Source organism: Neodiprion fabricii, chromosome 7 (genome assembly GCF_021155785.1).
Source record: "Neodiprion fabricii isolate iyNeoFabr1 chromosome 7, iyNeoFabr1.1, whole genome shotgun sequence".
NCBI classification, from domain to species: domain Eukaryota; kingdom Metazoa; phylum Arthropoda; class Insecta; order Hymenoptera; family Diprionidae; genus Neodiprion; species Neodiprion fabricii.
Genome location: NC_060245.1, coordinates 11,510,542 through 11,531,760, shown reverse-complemented (window position 1 = coordinate 11,531,760; position 21,219 = coordinate 11,510,542). Strand labels below are relative to the sequence as shown.

General features: G+C 38.5%; 1 protein-coding gene across 1 annotated transcript in view; it reads right to left on the bottom strand.

The window, feature by feature from the left end:
- LOC124186843 (regulating synaptic membrane exocytosis protein 1) overlaps window positions 1–21,219 on the bottom strand; it is a 1,552,625-nt gene that overhangs the window by 991,964 nt on the left and 539,442 nt on the right. The window contains exon 5 of the mRNA XM_046578894.1: window positions 8,960–9,119. Within this exon, the coding sequence (XP_046434850.1) occupies window positions 8,960–9,119 (160 nt within the window). The remainder of the gene's footprint in view (window positions 1–8,959; window positions 9,120–21,219) is intronic.

The window sequence follows — 21,219 nt, the reverse complement described above, 5'->3', positions numbered from 1 at the left end:
GCGAAACTTATTGTACGCATTAATTCGAACATAAGACACTTGAAAAATATTCTCTTCCGCCTGAATTCCACGACAAAACTCTTTCTTCCACCCACATTAGTGTTGGAATTCTGCGAATTTCACCCGTATATTTGAGTCTCGATTCTTACGGTAAAAGATCTATTACAACTTTCCGCTAGAATTTGAATTTATTCACTGAATAAATGTATAACATGAAAAGAAAACTTCATGATAGTCTTCCAATCATTCAGAACACCAACGATCGTCTTTAAGGCAGGTAGAGATGCAGGGTTCTAACCTCGTCGCTCATGTGCCGCATGCCCAACGCAGTTTCACAGTCCTGGACGACCGTCGTTGTATCTTATAGGTGAAACACTATTCTTTTCGTGTTTGTTATTATAAAAAAAGCATCGCAATTAATTTCATCCTTGATAATACAAATTTTTTTAGATTTTTTTACGCCTGCTTATACGGGTGAAAGACGAGTTCAGTCGTGAAATTCAGGCGGAAAACGATATTTTGTGAAATTCTTATATCCCAATCAATGTGTAAGAACACTTTCGCTTATGCGTCTATGAATTTTTTCTGTTGATTTTTAATCGTAAATCAAGCTCTTCCGTAAGCCCTCATCATGGCGGTGCGTTGAAATGTTCATATTCCTATTATATGTTTCACGGATGATTCATTAAATAAATTGATTGTGCCAAAACGACTCGGCTGTCGTTGACTCCCAGGCCATGAAAAAAAAATTGGCAGCTTCTGAAAATTTGAAATTTGGAGTAAGAATTTTCTTTATATTACACACTCACTTTCTCAAGCCTGCAACACAATTTAGACCACTGTGTCTATCTTTGTACTTAGTGTCTGGAAAGGGAAGGAAGGGCTGGGTTCCTGTAATGGTGACGACGGTGGCGGTAACGAATACTATTTATGGTATGAACAAAGGTACACAATAAATATTCTCCATCATTCACCTGCAATTCCGAAAGTAAAATCAATAACTGCAAGAACAATGCATCATTTGCGTTAGGATGACGTTCGTTGGTGACGATGCTGAAATCAAAGTGGAAGACATAAAAATTGCCTAATGAATTCACGCGACACGAACATTTTTTCGCATTGAAAATCCTGGTTTCTGTTCCATCCAACTGCTCCGTTGATTCGTGAAATTCGTGTGTCAATCACACCCTTGTGGGTGGACTGTGAATCATTCGATTTGTAAGGCAGTGTAAGCCGTTGACTGTAGAGTGATTTTGGTGCCTCTAGAGACCCTGTAGGTTGTTGCGTCCAAGAGTTACACCGATTTTTCTAGTTTTGAGGTGGTTTCCACCCCTCGGGCGTGGAGCAGTTGATTCTAGCGGGTGATATTCCGGGAGCCTTTAATTCTAGAGTAATTTTGGTGGCTGTACGAACTCCGTAAGTTGTTGCGTCCATGAGTTACACCGATTTTTCTGATTTTGAGGTGGTTTCCACCCCTGGGGGGTGGAGCAGTTAATTCGAGCGGATGGTTTTCCAGGAGCCTTTAATTAGCCTTTAACTATGACCGTCACACTTTTTTGAAACTTGACCTCGTTCTCGTTTTTTTTTAAGTCTGGTCCATCTCGAGCCAGCACCGCCACAGGTTTTTTTGAAAAAACGCCGAGCAATTAATTCAAAGATGAGGAATTCCAAGAGCCTTTAATTAGCCTTTAATTATGACCCTAAAACTTTTCTGAAATTTCACGTGTTTTCCGTTTCTTTCGGTGTGGCGGTTCCAGGTTTATGTCGAGCTGGCACCGCCACAGGTTTCTTTCAAAAAACGCCGAGCATTTAATTCGAAAATGGAGCATTTAATTAGCCTTTAATTAGCCCTTAATCATTCCATAGGAGATTTTTCGATTTTCGAATGTGGCGGTTCCAGCTTGATATGGCTGATTCGAAGTGGATTACAAAACGAGCTATGAGAACGTTCTAGTATCCGTTGTCGTAACATATTTTGTAGCTCTAACTCTACAGCTTCTGTATATTTTAATGGTATGGGGTACCATCGGTTTACAAATGGCTTATTAATCAGTTGCAAGTTTGATTGAATTTCCAGCAATTTCAGCACAGCCCACTTTATCAGAAAACAGATGCTCATATTGGCACAGCAATTTTTCAAGAACTACTATTTGCTCATCGCTTAAACTCATAAGACTTGTCGCGATCGCTCGCACATCTTCACAAGAACTTTGATCATTATTCGTACATATAATTGTTCTACTGAAGCAATTAAAAAATTCTTCGATTGAATTATTACCTTCACACAAGTTTGTAGTCTTGTGTTGAATTTCTATCCTCTCAACCGTCTTCTTTCTTATCATTAATTATCAATGTATCACATTTATCAATTTCATTACGATTAATAGTAACATTTTCTTTTTCACTACTTTGTATTTTTATTTGCAGATTTCCATCATTTTCTTTCTCTTTATCTATAACTTTCATCACGTCATTAATAATCATAAGGTCTATATTATTCTTACATTTTACACAAATATTCTCGAATACTTTTTCAGATTGTTTGACATTATTCATCACGTTATTGCTCATTGCTAGATCATCATTTTCATAAGTTTTCAAAACGACTTTGTTAATATTATCAGATTCTGGGTACTGGGAGTGTCGAGGAGAGTGGCAGGCTACCTGGTGGGGGAAGAGTTACAGAGGGATAGATTAGAAGGTAAAGCGGGAATGAGAGCTTGGAAGTACGAGAAAAGGGTGGAAGAAGGAGGGGGTGGGCAACTAGCGTGGAGATCTAGGATGGAGATGAGGAAAAGAATAAAAGCAGGGAGAGGCCTTGACGACTGGGAAGAAGAAAGAAAAGTGTTTTTTCAAGACAGAGGATGGAGTTTAACGGAGGTAGGAAAGAAATGGGAAGAGGGTCTTGTGAGGGGGGAAGAGTTAGTGAAAAGAGAAACGAGCAAGCAAGGAAAGGAAAGATGGGAGAAGATACTAGAATCTGAAAGCAATAAGGAGTATGTGTTCATAAAAGGAGGTGGGATTCCAGGATACCTCAAAAAAGGATGGGGCGAGGAAAGATGGGCAAGAATAGCTAGTTTTAGGTTGGGGGATCGACTTAGGGGAGGCAGATATTGGGAGGATAGAGGGAGAAGACTTTGTAGTGTTTGTGGGAGGTGAGAGGAGTTAGGGAAGCATGTATGGGAGGTCTGCTCAGGGATGGGGTTGGATAGGGGATGGCAGGAGATGAGGACGGAGGTGTAAGGGGAAGAAGGGCAAGGAGAAGCATGGCTGACTTGGATTGAGATGCTTTGGGGTAACATGGGGAGGGAATAGGACGGGATTGATAGTGAGAAACAGCGGAAACGGAAGTCCTGGATGGATGTCTGTGGTGTGGAGGTAAGGATGATGAGCGTATGCAGGTTTTCTTTGCACATAGTGCTTCATTTTCCCTGCTTGAGTATGTATTGTTGTAAGTTCATGACTGTGTAGATGTTTTGTAAGGCAACAATGTCTCAAGATAATTGATACTCGATAAGGTACCCCATTGGTCTAGTACTAAACGTATTATGGTATGAGAATTATATTTTATTATGTTAATGATTTATATTGTACTCGCTATAAGTACGCTTTGAAAAAGTGTAAGCGAAACGGGGGTCCGCAATTTTGTATCCCTATTTATTGGGCAAATAAATATTATTATTATATTATAATAATATCAGATTCTTTTCTATTATCTGATTTAATTGCATTATTTTTTCTTTTGACTACTTTCATATAATACGTCATTTGATTGCATGTAAATGAATTTAGCTGTTCTGAAGATTCCCGACCGTATGAGTAGAACGATGGCGCAATGAGCACCGCATTTATTCTAATAGTTTTGCATTCATAATCTAATACGATTCTGTCTACGAACAACCAATCATTGCCAAAAATAATACCATTTACTAAATGCGGTACGATTTAGAAGACTGTACGCATAACTTTGTTTCCTGTACTTACATTTACAAGTATTTGTCGCCTGACTGGAGTAAGTGGTAGATAAGTGGTGTTCTGCATCATGATTTTTTGTTACATACGGATTATTGTTAATATTATCTACAAGGTCCTTAGCTGAATTTGCATAGTCACAACACGATGCGGAACTCTATCGTAACGCGTCGTTATTTAGTTATATTTCTATTCATTATGTGATTTAGGCCTTCAAACACATCTGATTTTGGAGTAAAATATTTGGCTTCGACAACTTGCTTGAAAAAATACATTTGCAATGCTCCATATTGTGATTTGTATTTTTGAGAACTCCACTTATTTTTTGCCTTAACTTGCATATAGAAATAGAGTGAAATTTTTGCAGAATTGTTCGTTTAAACGCATCATAATTTTCAATATGCCATTTGATTGAATTCCACTATAATCTAGCTCTGCCTTTTGATTTACTCTCTATAATTCCTAATTTCCTTGAAAATATGTAAATTTGAACAACTGGTGAATTTGAAAAATTAACGACGGAATCAGGAATCGGACCTGGTATCTAGCGATGCTTTACCGGAGACTTACTCCACTAGACCACCTAGCCGCCCTGACTCTGTTGTCATTAATTTCTCTTATAACCAGTGAGTTCAAATTTGTTTTCATGTGCCCGATTTGTATGAGTAAGAATTTCTTCTCTGCATGCACGATGTAAGGAGACTGTAGTGTGTAGATGTTATGCTTACCTAGGCTAGGCTAGGTGGTCTAGTGGAGTAAGTCTCCAGTAAAGCATCGCTAGATACCAGGTTCGATTCCTGGCTCCGTCGTTAATTTTTCAAATTCACCAGTTGTTCATATTTACATATTTTTAACAAAATTCTCTCGTAGATTAATGATTTGCACACCCGCATCTCATTTATTAGACGGCATTGCCGTCTTACGGGCTTCTCATCGGAAGCAAAGGATTGAAAGGGTAAACATAACATCTACACACTACAGTCTCCTTACATCGTGCATGCAGAGAAGAAATTCTTACTCATTCCTAATTTCCATTGGCGAATGACATTTTTCTAATTAAAATAGCTTTCCATGTTATCTAAAAAATCTGTCTGATTCGAACTTTTTTCTTTGAAAAATTCAGGAATATTTACATCAATATGTGTCCCTTGTAAACTAGCCACCAATCCACTTAACAATGTTACATCATTATATACTGTTTGTGCTTGGCGTGGACGGACCCTTTCGAGCATTTCCCGTTGTTCTTGATTTCGAGTCTATAATATTCTAATTTCTCAGGCTAATTCTTCGTTTTGTTTTTGTGGATTTCGTAATTGTACCATGCATTCATTTCTGCCAGATAAACTCACCAGCTCCTCCTTAAGACGTTTTAACTGTTTTTCTATGCTCATGTTTATTGTGGGTTTTTGTGGACTTGACTTTGTCCCTTTCTTTGTTTCTATCGGTGAATGTACAATTTTAGACCTAGTTTAAATAGTTGAACAGATGGCCATCAATATATTTTATATCTATTTTACATGACTTTACGGCTCTTAATGCTGTACGATAATTATCATAAAACAAAATTCACAAATACATTAAAAAAATTAAGAGACTTTTGTTCCGGCACCAATTTTATAACGAACTTTTTACAACTCGGTCAGTTAAGTGAGCAATGGTGTTAATGTTACACTTAGATAAATGGTTCTACAGAGTAATTTTACCTAAAACATTGAACGGGAGGTTGGATTCACAATAATTGAATATAATTTTAATCTTTTTGAGGCGTCACGTCTTGAAAATAAATGTCCATCCAGTTAACTTTGAGTCGTTCAGTATCTGTCTAGCAAACAACATAAATTATAGTGAGTGACAACTCAAAATTAATAAGTAATCATCGATACATAGTTTTAATTACATGTTGTTTGTTATCTCTTCGAATCCTATTGGGAAAGCTAATTGCATATACTCACACCAATTATAAATTTGACGATGTAAAAGAAACTGACGACTTCATGTTAACTGGATTAACATATATTTTTAATACATGACGCCACAAAAAGATAAGAATTACATATGTACGATTATTGTTAATCCAACCTTCCGTTCAATTTTTAAATAAAGTTACTCTGTATAACCATTTATCTAAGTATAATATTGATACCATTGTTACTCATTCTACAGAACCTGAGCTAGTTATAAAAAGTTCGTTACAAAGTTGTAAGAAGCAAGTAGTCATCTGAGAGAGAATTTTGAGTCTGCAGTCAAGGAATTGTCAAAGTTTCAGAAACGTGTTACAAAGATTAACTTATCCATACCTTGCACTTGTTATGATTCGTTACCAGCGTATTATAGTTAATGCACTAAATTCCTGTGTGTCAATGAATAATTAAGATTTAAGTGTTTAGATAAGATAGGTGAAAGAGTCAGGGATAACGCTTATTACTTAACCTCTCATTGTTCGTCCTTAACCTTTCTCCAATATAATCTCATTGCGTCAAAGCCGCAATGCTAACCGTGGTAAATAAGCTGTCGCGTGAGCTTTTTGTCGTCAGTTGCAGAAAGCAGTTGATAATCCAAAAACGATCTTGTTCTCCAACTATTGCATTCGATTGATTCTATTAAATTTGTATTAAATGATCTGACTGTAAAATTTTCGATTATAGTTTCTCCTTTCTACATTTCTGTTTCCTTACCATTCTCCTCTGACTCCTATCTGAATGCCTGTAGGTAAGCAAAGTAGCACCTAAAGTGACTCAGCGAAACATGAATCTAAGAGCACTGGGAATAAGCAGATTTTTTGGATGGTAAAGGATTTCATCCACTAACAGCCGGCACCATGTTATTATTCATCTAATACTCACGAGTCTTACAAAGTGCGGTTTTATTTTACTGATCGACTCGAATTGACCGAGTAAGCAGAGTAAATCGGTGTACTAGCGCCATCCACCGGTTTGCGTTCCCGGAAGTAGCCCCTAGCAAGCTGGAGTCGGAGGGTCCTGACCCTTATTGTCTTTTTGTCAAAAAACTTGTGAAAACGAAGTATCACTTCTTTGTATTTTTGGGATAAATTTGATGGTCATGGGATTTATTATGTTTACGACGATTCAGCATGCTTTATATCTAGCCGGCGATCGCGCTGCGAGCTAACTAAACATGACGAACATAAGTGACTCAACCAAAAAATTAGCCTTCCTGGAATCATTGTTCACAGGTTTACGTATCTTTCAGTACACGTGTCTAAGAACGGCAACCGATACGCACTTTAGCTCGGGATACTTAATGCGTATGCACAGTACGCTGATCCCATACTCATTGTCAGTTATGTACCAATGATCCTTGGCGGCGGCCTTTATAATATACCTAACGCCTAGTATAACATCACATGGCGGAGCCAGCGCCGCTTAGCTTCCCCTCTTCACTACTGCGCTACTGGCGGCATGCTGCGGCACAGTGATGGGTGACTTACAGGAATCGAGCGTGATACATGCTTGAATATATTTTTATCTGACTAATTTTATTTTTGGACTGAATGGCGAACACGTACTAAAAAAAATTGTTTCTGAGCTTCTAGAGCTCTACAATAATGAATCCTAACAATCTCATGAATGATTTTAACATTGTCTCAAATCTCAAAAAACATCACATTTTATAGGGAACATATTTGAAATTCGTCGCGTACAAGCACATTTTAGACTAATGTATGTGACTTGTTAACATATGCACATTAGAGAACTCTGTATGTGGCTGTTAATGTGTGTATCTCGGCACACTACATTATTTTTAGCCAATTTGAATGGACTCAGCCGTCCATTTGAAACTATATGAAAGACTCATATCAATTTTTTCGCGAGAAAAATTTTGTAAAGAGAGAGAGCAAGTTTGAAAATTTTCAGATGAGTTGAAAAATTAACGACGGAGCCAGGAATCGAACCTAGTATCTTGAGATGGGTTACCGAAGACTTACTCCACCAAGCCACCTAGCCCTCCTGACTACAGTGTCATTAATTTCTCTCATCACCTGTATTCAAAATTGTTTTGTTTTCCTGTGCCGTGAATTTGTATATGTTTGAAATTCGTCGCGTAGAAGCACAGTTTAGACTAGTGTATATGACTTGTTGACATGTGCACATTAGAGAAGTCTATATGTGGCTGTTCATGTGTGTACCTCGGTACACTACATTATTTTTAGCCAATTTGAACGGACCCAGCCGTCTAGTCGAGTGAGTCTCCAGCAAAGCATCTTTAGATACCAGGTTCGATTCCTGGCTCCGTCGTTAATTTTTTAACTTATCTGAAAAATTTCGAAATTGCACTCTCTCTATTTTATAGGATGTGAAAAAATTCGAACTGATTTTAGGTATAATTTTCATTCGATTTCAATTGGTGATTCAAAGTCAAATTCAATTGATTTTCCTGAATTTCAGCAAGATTTCATTTCATTACGCAAGATCAAAAACGATTCAGTTTCAAATTTTATGGAATGTAGTGAAAAATTAGGAATAATATTCGACTAGATGTTGAGTGGTTCTCAAGGTTATAAGTTACATTAATGATCCCATATTCAGCTATATCTTGTATCATGTTTTACAATTTTGAATATTTTCGAAAATGCTCCGCAGTTTTCAGAAGATGTACACATATGAGACTTCAGAAAATTATGAATAATTTGCGTATGAAAGTTGGAAAAATTTCAAATCATTAGGAATGATATTTATCGTTCTCAAAATACGACTTTTTCAACAGATACCTTAAAATCCTCAAGTATAATCAACAGTACCTTAAAATACTTGAGAATGATATTATTATAAGAGCTGAAAGATTGCCGAACGATTTTTAATAATCAACAAAAGATTTCGAAGTTAGAATAAGGTTATGCGATTTGGTGGAATTTCTGACAATCATTATTAAGTGAGAGATTGAATTATTTTGGAGAACTTGAATAATTTCTTGGAGAGTTATGAAATACAAAATACTAGTGACGAAGAACCCTCGTTCAAATACTCACCGTATCATCAGTCTCCACGGTAGTAGAATAGGAAGCGCAGTCTTCGCAAACTTTATGCTGGCACTCGTTGCATGTCTTAGAGAAGTCATCGGGTTTGAAAGACTTGAGGCAAACCCGGCAGGCGCCGGTTCTACTAGCTGGTCTGGCGTGTTCTGGTTTCCTGCAGAGGATTTGAAAACAAGAGTGAATAAACGATACCTCATGATATAAGTGATAGGCGTGCCATTTCGGCTATTAGAAAAAGTAGGATACAGCCTTTTGCTCTGGAATGTGTTCGTCAAATGAGTAAAACAAATCAGCATAAAACCTAGGTCAAGGGAAGAGAAGTGGGCCAATTGGTGTATCAAGCAGGTATACTGGCTACTAAAAGTGAATTTGAAATTGGCGCTTGTTTTATGTAGTTATAGTAGAAGTACTAATATAATACCTAAAGTTCGTAACTCCGATGAAGAAAAAAGAACGAAATCCTCCAGTTCCTTTCGGTCGTGTAACACCCTTCGTATGCACAGAAATTGAATAAAATAAATACTCTTTAAAGGTAACAATACATCAATACTGGCACACGTGATCCTGTCCTCAATCCTATTACGGGAAAGCAAAGCCGATCGCCGAAACGTACCTGTGTGATCGGCCTGGTCCCAAGGAACAATAGAATCCCCAATTTAGTGACGTACACAGAAAAATATGAAGTTCCACGTCGAATAATTCCTGTATGAACGAATTTTCGTCATACTCTGAGGAAAAATTTCCTCGTTAAATACCTTCCTAAATTCACGGAAATGAGAAAGACTCAAAACGATCACCTAAGCCTACTGTCTCTTGTCGTCTGATTATAGTTATACATAAATGCTCTCATCTCCGTGGGGTGAAAATGATTACATTATAAAATGTCGAATTTCTGTGAGTTATTTCACTCAAAGATCGTCTTCACACTTGAAATTACAATAGCTCTGATAGTTACGGTGGAAATGACAGTGCGGTGAAGCGATCAAGACTTCATAATTATTACTAAAAATCGACGTGGAAAGATTAACGTTTCATTCTTACTTTTGGTGATAGTTGTAGGTGTTTTACTGTGTGCGTAGGTATTCAGGAATAATCGGAAGTGCGTCGTATAAAGACATGTTAAAACTCAGCACGCTGGTCTTTACACAAATTTTCCAAAAGTTGCGGCAGATCGGAAACGTAAAATCGAAGCCTTGAAATCAGAATGAGAAAAAATGACTCGACTTGATCACACAAATATGGTAAACAGTGACACCAATTCAACGAAAAAATGCACACTAGAAGAGTTTAGGAAATTTCGACTGATATGAACGACCAGCTTACGGAAGGTCTTGAGGAGTGTGAAAAGTTTTATTTGCAGTTAAATTAAAGTACGGACATCGCCAATCGAGCATAAGTTAGTTTATTTACGATTTTTGACGATTGCTATACGGTACAAGAATTGCTTCCAGTCATTCAAGTACAAGAATGCGGCGTTGAAGGATAATCTGGCCAGAGATAAATGTTCTCCTAAGCAAACTAGTGTGTATAACTACAGATGGCGTTCCTGCTATGGTTGGATGTTAACCGGGATTAGTCACACTGTGTAAAGAAGATCCTGATATTTCTTCAACAATGTTAAATTCAACAATGTATCATTTGTCAACAAGCTGTGTGTGTCTAATCTGTCGATACGATTCGTTTTATGGAGCCAGTTTTAAAGATTATTAACCTAATTAGAGCGAGATCTCTGCAACACAGATTACTTCGATCATGTCTGAAAGAAGCTCAAAGTAATTGTAAAGATTCAATTCTACATTCAGAAGTCGGATAGTTAGGTCGCGGCTAAATTTTGTAATGACTCCATGAGACTCTACCCGAGATCCGAAAATTTCTGATATTCTAGAATGACGGCATTCAAAAACTCTGTGATCAACCTAGGTCACCAGACTTGGCATTTTTCATCGACTTGATTTAATAAATAAACAATTTAAATTTGTTATTGTAAGGAAAGTATATCCACATATGAACTGTAGCCCATTACGTATTGAATTTTTGTCGAGAACTCATGCTTTGATTAGATTTTTCCGAAAAATTTAAATGGGTTGTTGTTTCGGCAAAGTATCGAATTAGTTAAATGTGTGTCTCGCGACACCGTAAATCGTCCTCACGCATGAACGCACACTCTCGTGCAATGTTTACTTGCCGTCTAGCGTCTCTGCGTCAAATCTCGCCGCTTGTCCGTGTCGCGACTCAAAACAAATCAGCTGTATCACATGTATTGTCTGCTGTCTCAAAATCATGTATGCGTACCATCAATGTGTATTCTCGCCTGTAAATCGTCAGTTATCGTTCTCTTGCGATACAGATCGCATCAACTCTGTATCCTCCTCGAATAAAGTATTCTTCATTGATAATCAAATATAATCTGTCGTCAACAATCATCCCGCTTCCTCGCTATAGTCATTCATCACTAACTCGCAAATCCCATGTCAATGATCCATATCTCTTTGTCATCTCTCTAAACAGTGGTAAGCTTGAGAACTTGACGGAAATACAGCAAACTTTGGTAGCCATCAGTGATTTTTGCGGGAAGAGGTTTACCGCTTACTTTGAAAAGTTTACTAAGCAATTTCAACAGCGTTTTCATCATTATATGTAGCTTCAAAAATATCGAGCTGCTTTGTTGCAGATGCCATAACGCATGATGAATGCGTTCTGGGAAGAACCTTCCCTCGATGCTGCTGTATGGTACGTAGGCAATGAATGGGTTGTTTCATATAGAGGCGTGACTTTTTCACGTGGAGATGCAGACTGGTCCGGGAATTCTTTTTTGGGCTGCAATTCACCGAGAATATTTTGATTTCGTTTCAATAGAGGTTTTGCGTGATACCCCTCACTAGTATTGCTATTAGGTGATTGTTTATCGTATAATAGTCACAAGTTCTGATATTAAATTTCTATTTCCATAACTAATCAAACACGTGCTATCTGTGTCACTGCGGCAGTCATTGAATGAAGTATGATTGGATCTGTTTGTGAGTACAGTATTTCATATACATGCATTTGAGAAGTTCAGGGCAAGTATCACTTTAGTCCATTTTTGATCAAAAATAAGTTAGTGATACCGATGTTATAGCATTAAAGAGTACTTACCAAGAATACCACTGTTGAGTGGGAAAAATAGCAAGAATCCAAGAAAAACCTATCTGAAAAATTGATTTCGTCCGTACTCTCACGAGAAAGCAAACATTGATTTATGTTTTTCTCAAAATTAGTCCAAATAGATCAGAGTGGTTCTTGCTCCAGCCTCTTCATTTGTGTATAGAGTAAAATTTTACTCACAATTACAGATAACCCAATGAGTCGTTCATAAGGTGAAATGCAACTGTATTGATGATAAACCTGGATGATATAAACACATAGCGGCTCAAATTTATTTGATAAACGATGAGGAAAGTTGATAAAAAAAAAATGATGAGCAAAAGTAGGAAAAGCCGAGTGCCCGGCAGTTTGCAAAGAACATATATTCAAACAGTATCTTGAAGAAATGTTTACCATTAAGGCTAATTAAAGAAAGAAAGCCTTTTCCATCAGTAGACCTTTTGAAGCTGAGTGACGAATCTGCATTGGAATCAGTATCAATAGCAGATGCAGAAAATCAAAATGTTAACATAGTAAGAAATCTACTGACGTATATAGTAGCAAAAGTCGAGTTGAACTTGGAAACAGAAGTTTGCTCTGAATATTTAAAGACCTTTTTCATTTATAATGAAAAATTTTGGAACTCTAGCTAAAATTATAATCTGGAAAATCATCTCAATGATTTTTACAACAGCAACATAGTGATGAGTAATGATGATAATTTGAATTTATGCTGTTCACAACCTCGATGCCCAACGCTTCTAAGTATTAGCTTCATTTTGCATCACCTATTCAATTTCATGGATTGATATATTATTTTCACAAACTAAAACCTTTGTAATTTCTTTTTGAGCCCTTCTTATATTTGTGTTTGAAAAACCTTAGTTACATGTTTTCTTTTCATGTGATTGGACTGGTAACTTTCTGTATAAATGGATTTACGCTGTCGAATTCACTCTTGCCTACAATGAGTGAATGAGCACCTAAGAGTATAATTCTGCGAGGGAGCAGATAATCTGTCAGTCGCTATTCCCAGAATTGTGACGTCACCGAACGACTGCTAAACGCTCCATGATACGACCAGCCACCCCATATAAAAGCGCCACCGCGGAGCGGCGCTCAGTTCTAGTCTGACCACAGCTGAGCTTGTTCAGCGTTGAGATTTACAAACACCCATACCTTGGTTGAATCACAGGTTGATACTGAATACGCTCAGTTACTTTACCGCACCGAGTTCGTGCATTGGTTTGTTTGTTTGCACACCTAGTTCAAGCACCCAGTTCGTGCATTTATCTAAGGCACCTCGTTCGTGCAACCTTCCTGAGATCCTTTCAAGCACCTAGTTCGTGCACTCATCTAAGGCACCTAGTTCGTGCAACCTTCCTGAGATCATTTCTTGCACCTAGTTCGTGCATTTATTTAAGGCACTTCGTTCGTACAACCTTCCTGAGATCATTTCTTGCACCTAGTTCGTGCACTCATCCAAGGCACCTAGTTCGTGCAAACTTCTTGAGATCCTTTCCTGCACCTAGTTCGTGCACTCATCCAAGGCACCTCGTTCGTGCAACCTTCCTAAGATCCTTTCAAGCACCTAGTTCGTGCACTCATCTAAGGCACCTAGTTCGTGCAACCTTCCTGAGATCATTTCTTGCACCTAGTTCGTGCATTTATCTAAGGCACCTCGTTCGTGCAACCTTCCTGAGATCCTTTCAAGCACCTAGTTCGTGCACTCATCTAAGGCACCTAGTTCGTGCAACCTTCCTGAGATCATTTCTTGCACCTAGTTCGTACACTCATCCTAGGCACCTAGTTCGTGCAAACTTCTTGAGATCCTTTCCTGCACCTAGTTCGTGCACTAATCCGAGGCACCTAGTTCGTGCAACCTTCCTGAGATCCTTTCAAGCACCTAGTTCGTGCACTCATCCAAGGCACCTAGTTCGTGCAAACTTCTTGAGATCCTATCCTGCACCTAGTTCGTGCACTCATCCAAGGCACCTGGTTCGTGCACTCATCCAATGCACCCAGTTCATGCAACCTTCCTGAGATCCTGTCAAGCACCTAGTTCATGCACTCATCCAAGGCACCTAGTTCGTGCAACCTTCTTGAGATCCTTTCCTGCACCTAGTTCGTGCATTCATTCAAGGCAACTAGTTCGTGCAACTTTCCTGAGATCCTTTCAAGCACCTAGTTTCTGCTCTCATACAAGGCACCTGGTTCGTGCACTCATCCAAGGCACCCAGTTCTTGCAACCTTCCTGAGGTCCTTTCGAGCACCTAGTTCTTGTACTCATCCAAGGCACCTAGTTCGTGCAACCTTCTTGAGATCCTTTCCTGCACCTAGTTCGTGCATTCATCCGAGGCACCTAGTTCGTGCAACCTTCCTGAGATTCTTTCAAGCACCTGGTTCGTGCACTCATCCATGGCACCTAGTTCGTGCAACCTTCCTGAGGTCCTTTCAAGCACCTAGTTCGTGCTCTCATCCAAGGCACCTAGCTTGTGCAAACTTCTTGAGATCCTTTCCTGCACCTAGTTCGTGCACTCATCCAAGGCACCTAGTTCGTGCAAACTTCTTGAGATCCTTTCCTGCACCTAGTTCGTGCACTCATCCAAGGCACCTAGTTCGTGCACTCATCCAAGGCACCTTGTTCGTGCAACCTTCCTAAGATCCTTTCAAGCACCTAGTTCGTGCACTCATCTAAGGCACCTAGTTCGTGCAACCTTCCTGAGATCATTTCTTGCACCTAGTTCGTGCATTTATCTAAGGCACCTCGTTCGTGCAACCTTCCTGAGATCCTTTCAAGCACCTAGTTCGTGCACTCATCTAAGGCACCTAGTTCGTGCAACCTTCCTGAGATCATTTCTTGCACCTAGTTCGTACACTCATCCTAGGCACCTAGTTCGTGCAAACTTCTTGAGATCCTTTCCTGCACCTAGTTCGTGCACTAATCCGAGGCACCTAGTTCGTGCAACCTTCCTGAGATCCTTTCAAGCACCTAGTTCGTGCACTCATCCAAGGCACCTAGTTCGTGCAAACTTCTTGAGATCCTATCCTGCACCTAGTTCGTGCACTCATCCAAGGCACCTGGTTCGTGCACTCATCCAATGCACCCAGTTCATGCAACCTTCCTGAGATCCTGTCAAGCACCTAGTTCATGCACTCATCCAAGGCACCTAGTTCGTGCACTCATCCAATGCACCCAGTTCATGCAACCTTCCTGAGATCCTGTCAAGCACCTAGTTCTTGCACTCATCCAAGGCACCTAGTTCGTGCAACCTTTTTGAGATCCTTTCCTGCACCTAGTTCGTGCATTCATTCAAGGCAACTAGTTCGTGCAACCTTCCTGAGATCATTTCTTGCACCTAGTTCGTGCACTCATCCGAGGCACCTAGTTCGTGCAAACTTCTTGAGATCCTATCCTGCACCTAGTTCGTGCATTCATACGAGGCACCTAGTTCGTGCAACCTTCCTGAGATCCTTTCAAGCACCTGGTTCGTGCACTCATCCAAGGCACCTAGTTCGTGCAACCTTCCTGAGGTCCTTTCAAGCACCTAGTTCGTGCTCTCATTCAAGGCAACTAGTTCGTGCAACTTTCCTGAGATCCTTTCAAGCACCTAGTTCCTGCACTCATACAAGGCACCTAGGTCGTGCAACCTTCTTTAGATCCTTTCAGGCACCTTGTTCGTGTCACCTTCTTGAGAGCAGTTAATAAACACGGTGTACAAGATTGCACTATTCGTGCAATCTTGTCCGCAGCGCTTAGTTCGTGCTCCTTTCTCTAGGCGACTCATCCGATTACATTCATAAAACGCATTATGTGTACTGTCTTCTTACAGCCTGGAAATTATCTACTTACATTGGAAAATAACCAACTTGTTTCTATATTCCTAGACGAGCCTCATCAACCAACAACGAACTAATACAATCTCTTTACTCTACAGATTCTTTCAATATTGACCCACTCACGCTACGTTATAACACCATTCTTATTCTTCCAATTGCATTAATTGCCTTATCTTATGTTAGTTATTATAATTCTCTTTACAATATATCTTTTATTCTCACAGACTCAGTTTGGTCCTTCAACCGAGCCATCCGAGCCATTTCCTCCTCTTGTTTCCAAACAATTTGACTTTAAATTTTCGTATGCATTGAATGCATACGGTTTCTTTCACGTTCTGACCGTTTCGGAAAACATTTATTCTTGTTTACGTCAACCCTGGAGTCAAAGAATAATATTAGCAGTCTGAACCCGATAGACTTAGGTGCACGTGCGTACGAGAACGAACGAGTGGTATCCTTACAATATTGCAAGCTAACGGTCGAAGCATATTCTTCTTCACAATGCTATTTATAGCTTCCATCTCATCAACGCTTCAACAAAAACTGTTTAGCGTCAAACAACAGTTTGTTAAAGACAAACCAGACGCTCGAAAATCCCCTTACGATATTTTCGGTCATGCAAGAACTAGCGTGCACGTGCAGCGTAACAAAGCCTTTTTTAAATGGTATGTTTGGAAAAGGCCAGAATAGATTATCTTTGTATATACGATGCAAGTATACGACTCTGTCTGCATATCAAAATGTATCACATAACCAAGAATCAATGTTACAAATAAATCTTGAGTACAAGAGCAGAAAAAGATATGCCGAATAAAGTTGCGATGATCTGTGGGCGAGCACGGTGGTCTAGTGGTGTAAGTGCCTGGATCAGCATTTTTGGACCCAGGTTAGAATCCTGGATTATCCATTATTTTTCTCATTAGAAATTTTGCGGTCATGATATTGTGACAAAGGGTGAAATCACCCGTCTTACCCCATTTTAATGATCTAGTAGTCATCATAGATAAAAAAAGTTTATAAACCTCTTATGTTTTCAAAAAGAATAAGGTTGCTGCGTCAACCAATATTATTGTAAAAACAGCCTTGTTTCAGACTTTGAACTAGAAACAAGTTCCCTGCTATTAAAGCTTTTCCATAACATTTTATTTGCGTCCTTAATTGACTCACTAAATAAGCTCGCGAATCCATATTTATTTTGCAACATCTTAAAAACGTTACACTGGTTACATAGAATGTATAAATCATTATTTTCATCTTAGCGGCACATCGGTAGTCAAAATATTAACTGAATTAACAAATAATTAGGTACATATATACCAGACTGTAGTGTACGAAGTTTAAAAATAAGTCTTACTGGTAAACACATCCCGTCATATAGGAAAAAATGAGTACACAACTCTGTTTACATATCAAAATGTACTGCTTAACTAAGCATCAATGTTTCATTGCAAACTATTAGCGTGAGTTTTTGGCAGCCTGTGGGACTTACAGATCAGTGTCGACCAAGGAAGGGCGGATTTTCACAGATCACGTGTAATTGCTAAACTATGTGGTTCAGCTGGATGAACATTAAATGCGTATTTTGGAGACAGATTGTTCTACGCCTCGGATAAGTTTCAGAACATTACGTTAATCATTGACTGAATCACTGGTAATAAAGACAACAATCCGTTCTTTTGTTTTCTTGCATTTTACGGTCAAACTGAGAATGCTACAAAGATTTTCGTAAAGAACAACACGACACATCTATTGTGAATTTTTTTTTCTGAAACCTACATAAAAAAAAAAATTTCGCTCATTTACCGCTTTTTAAATTTTTGATGATTTTTAGCGCCCAAATCCAGACCCAACTTTTGTAGAAAAGTTCAGGATACCTTCCTGGCCATCCGATTTACCTGCATAAAAAGTTTCAGAGATGCGTTCTTTCTGGATGGAATTCGGTAGAATTTCTATACATTCCAACTGGACTAACTGCGTTCTGTTGATACTCCGTACGATTTCGCGGGAAGTGACGATTTGGCTGTCTGTTTTAATGCTCTGTACTTCTCCGATTCGAATCTGACACTACCAAATAATTCGTGCGTGTATAATCATACACCCTGTGTGAGTAAGGCAAAATCGTCAGTCCCACGAAAACCCGACCTTTAAAGTGATAATTCAGTAAAAACAGAAATGTTCCAAATTCGGAACAATGGCATTTAAAGAGTAGTATGATAAGAATTCCATTTATCATATTTTCCGTTTGAAAAATGTTTAAAAATAATTACATGAAATATATTTTTACTAAATTATGATGATACATCTAAATAAGAAATTCTGCATCCTTCCGTTAATTTATACATTTATTTAGATCATGCAATTAATTCAAAGGGTTACGCGAGTAAGTACAAAGGTTGTTTAAATCTCACCTAATAATTCGGAAATCAGTGGTTCAGAAGACAGTAATGACAGTTATTCAGATGAAACCGATGTTGCAATTCGAATATTGATGTGGCAATATCCAGAAATGCGTCAACGCGACAAAGCAGAGCAACACCTCTCTTATGTGGCGAAATACATATGAATGCATGGACGCAGCACTGACGTCCTAAATAGTTCATAAAAGACAGGCAGACGATGAGTCCGGCGTCAGAACATCGAAACCGTAGTGAGACGCGTTATTTAGAGACTTAGCCTGATTATAAGTGAAAGCCTCTGTAAGCTCTTTGGAACCAAATTCATTTAATTGTAACATAATAAACTTCACTTTTCATACGACTTTTTATAACCATTAATTCAACAAACGAACTAGCTAAATAAATTGTTACGTGAGAGTGAGAGTGTACTGAGCGGTGGTAGTTAATGATTAATTGAATAATCAAGCTCCCACGTAACGACAATGAATAAAACTTAAACTTAAAAAAAGACCTACCTTTCGATAAGCCGGTAATTTGTAGGATCGTGTTGCTATAGTCCTGTACATGTCTGTGAGGTTTGTTTAAATTGTTGAGGCAATTCTATAATAGTGAAAATGGGAAAAAGGTCGTTGGAAATAAATGGTTTAATATGATTCAACTGGTAAATGATAAAGTATATTCTGTGTGATTTCGTGATTGAAATGTTTGATAACAATGTATGGTGATGATGACATAAAAGCCGAAAGTAACAATTTATAAAGCGTTTGAGTTTATATAACGATCTACGCCGACGGACGAATTTATATTCAAATGCAGAGAAGCTACAGAATCACTAAATTTGACCGTTTGCGGGTTTTGGCAAATTATGTGTTATTCTATTTTAAAGGATATTATTATTTGGTACCAGGAACATCTACTCTGAACGATGGTTATAACTAGCTGGTCGTGATTATTCGATATTGTATCTCTCTTTTTAGATTATCTTAAATCAATTATATATCCTGTTGTTAATTCTTGTTGATTAAATCTTGGAAACAATACATATGATTTAATCGGGGGTAGTGAAGCTAGCCACCAATTCTAGACTCGCTTTTAAAAGAATATTACATAAGTAAATTTTGATTATAAAGGTGAAACAAGAATTCGTTCAATGTCGAAGATTAACACTCGGATTGACTTATCTTTAGGTGAATTGGTCGACGAGATTGAGAGCCGTCGGATGGTGTCGGTCTGCGTCAGTAGAATTCTGGACCAGGGCCTCACCTCAAGTTCGGAAGAGTTGATGAATCGAACGACGTTGAACGTCAGTCACTTGGTCTTTGTGGATTTAGAATGATATCTTACTATTGAAAGCTATAGTTGAAAGTGTCAATTTGTTGATTTTGATATATGTTAAAAATGATTCCAAAGATTATTTATTAAAAATGATAGTGTAGTTATTATTATTGGCACTTAAAGTTACCTGATTCGGTTGAATCAGGGCCAAACTCAATTTAATTACGGAAAATGGAATGGCATAAAAATGTCTATTCTCGAAATGATGAGATTTAGTAAAGTACAGAAAAGATGGAAACGTAGAAGATAGTAAGTCTTTTGCAGCTAACAGAATAACGGAATGCTCGAATTTGACGAATTAGCGCGAGACTTGAGGCCGGTCACAACTAAGATTTTCCGAACGCTACTATTGCTCAAGAAGGGCTAATACGGGTTGACGTCCGCGCACCTCGCGACTTGACAGACGAAAGACGCTGCTTCTTGGGCCTGAGGGTCCAAGGAGCTGCAGTTGCAATGAGGTGCGAGGGCGACCGCCCGGCGCCCAAATCCACATGGTCAGCGTTACTTCACGCTCTTCGACGGTGTTCCGACGATTCTCAATCTCGTCGGTGACACATTAAAAATATGAACAAGAGATATTTACGTACAATGTTCACACATTCATTCATACATCCTAATAAGTAATCTATTTTAATTTGGTGGTTCCAAAGGTAGTGATTTATCCTAGTTATTGGTTATAGTTTTAACTTGAAAAGAGGGATATTTCCAGGCTAAGCGCTACTGATGCTAATTCAGCAGTCTCCTATCTCAGTTCTTGGTACCAGATATGCGAAACAATTTTGAACCTTATACTAGGGATCATTGTTGGTCTCTACGTGACTTTTGCCAGGCGGGGTGGAACTCGCCGTTATTAGAATATGAAATTTTGATGAAACAATATCTGTGCATTGAAGAAATTAAAGAAATGAAATGAAATGGAATTTTGACAAAGGTACGCCAAGGCGGTACGTCGTGGTGTCACAATAGTTCCATCGTAGCTATGATAAACAATTTGCAGCGCATGAGTACTGTATTTCATAATAATTTTAGGGAATTTTGTTCGTCTCAAAATCTTCCACAAGTGAATGAAAAATTATTTACAAAAGAAAACGGGATTCCCCCCTTCTGGCTTCCCCCTAAAAAATTACATCGATTTTTCCGATCCCCGCAGTTTTACCGGTAACTGCAATCAAGTTTCGGCTAATTGTCAAGATAGTTATAGACCGTTTTTTCAAAACAAACAAGCCATATGACAAAAGCATTTTCGAATTTTATTTTGCGTGCAGAATATTTTGATGATTACAATAGTCAAGAAGATGAATCCGAAGATGGCGATTGTAACAAGTCCTAAAACACGAGTAAGAGGTCTAAACCAGCTATATCCAAATAGAGAGTAGTACCTCCAGAACAAAAGAGAAGCAGAGCTGCCCGGTCCGGTACTAGACAGAGCTATGCGGAATGATGTCGAGGAACTATTTGACCACTTTAGGCAATTTTTTGACAACAAGTTGCTCCAAAAGATTCTTGATCAATCCAATCTGTATGTGATTCAAAAAGATTCGAAAAAATTATTCAATGGTA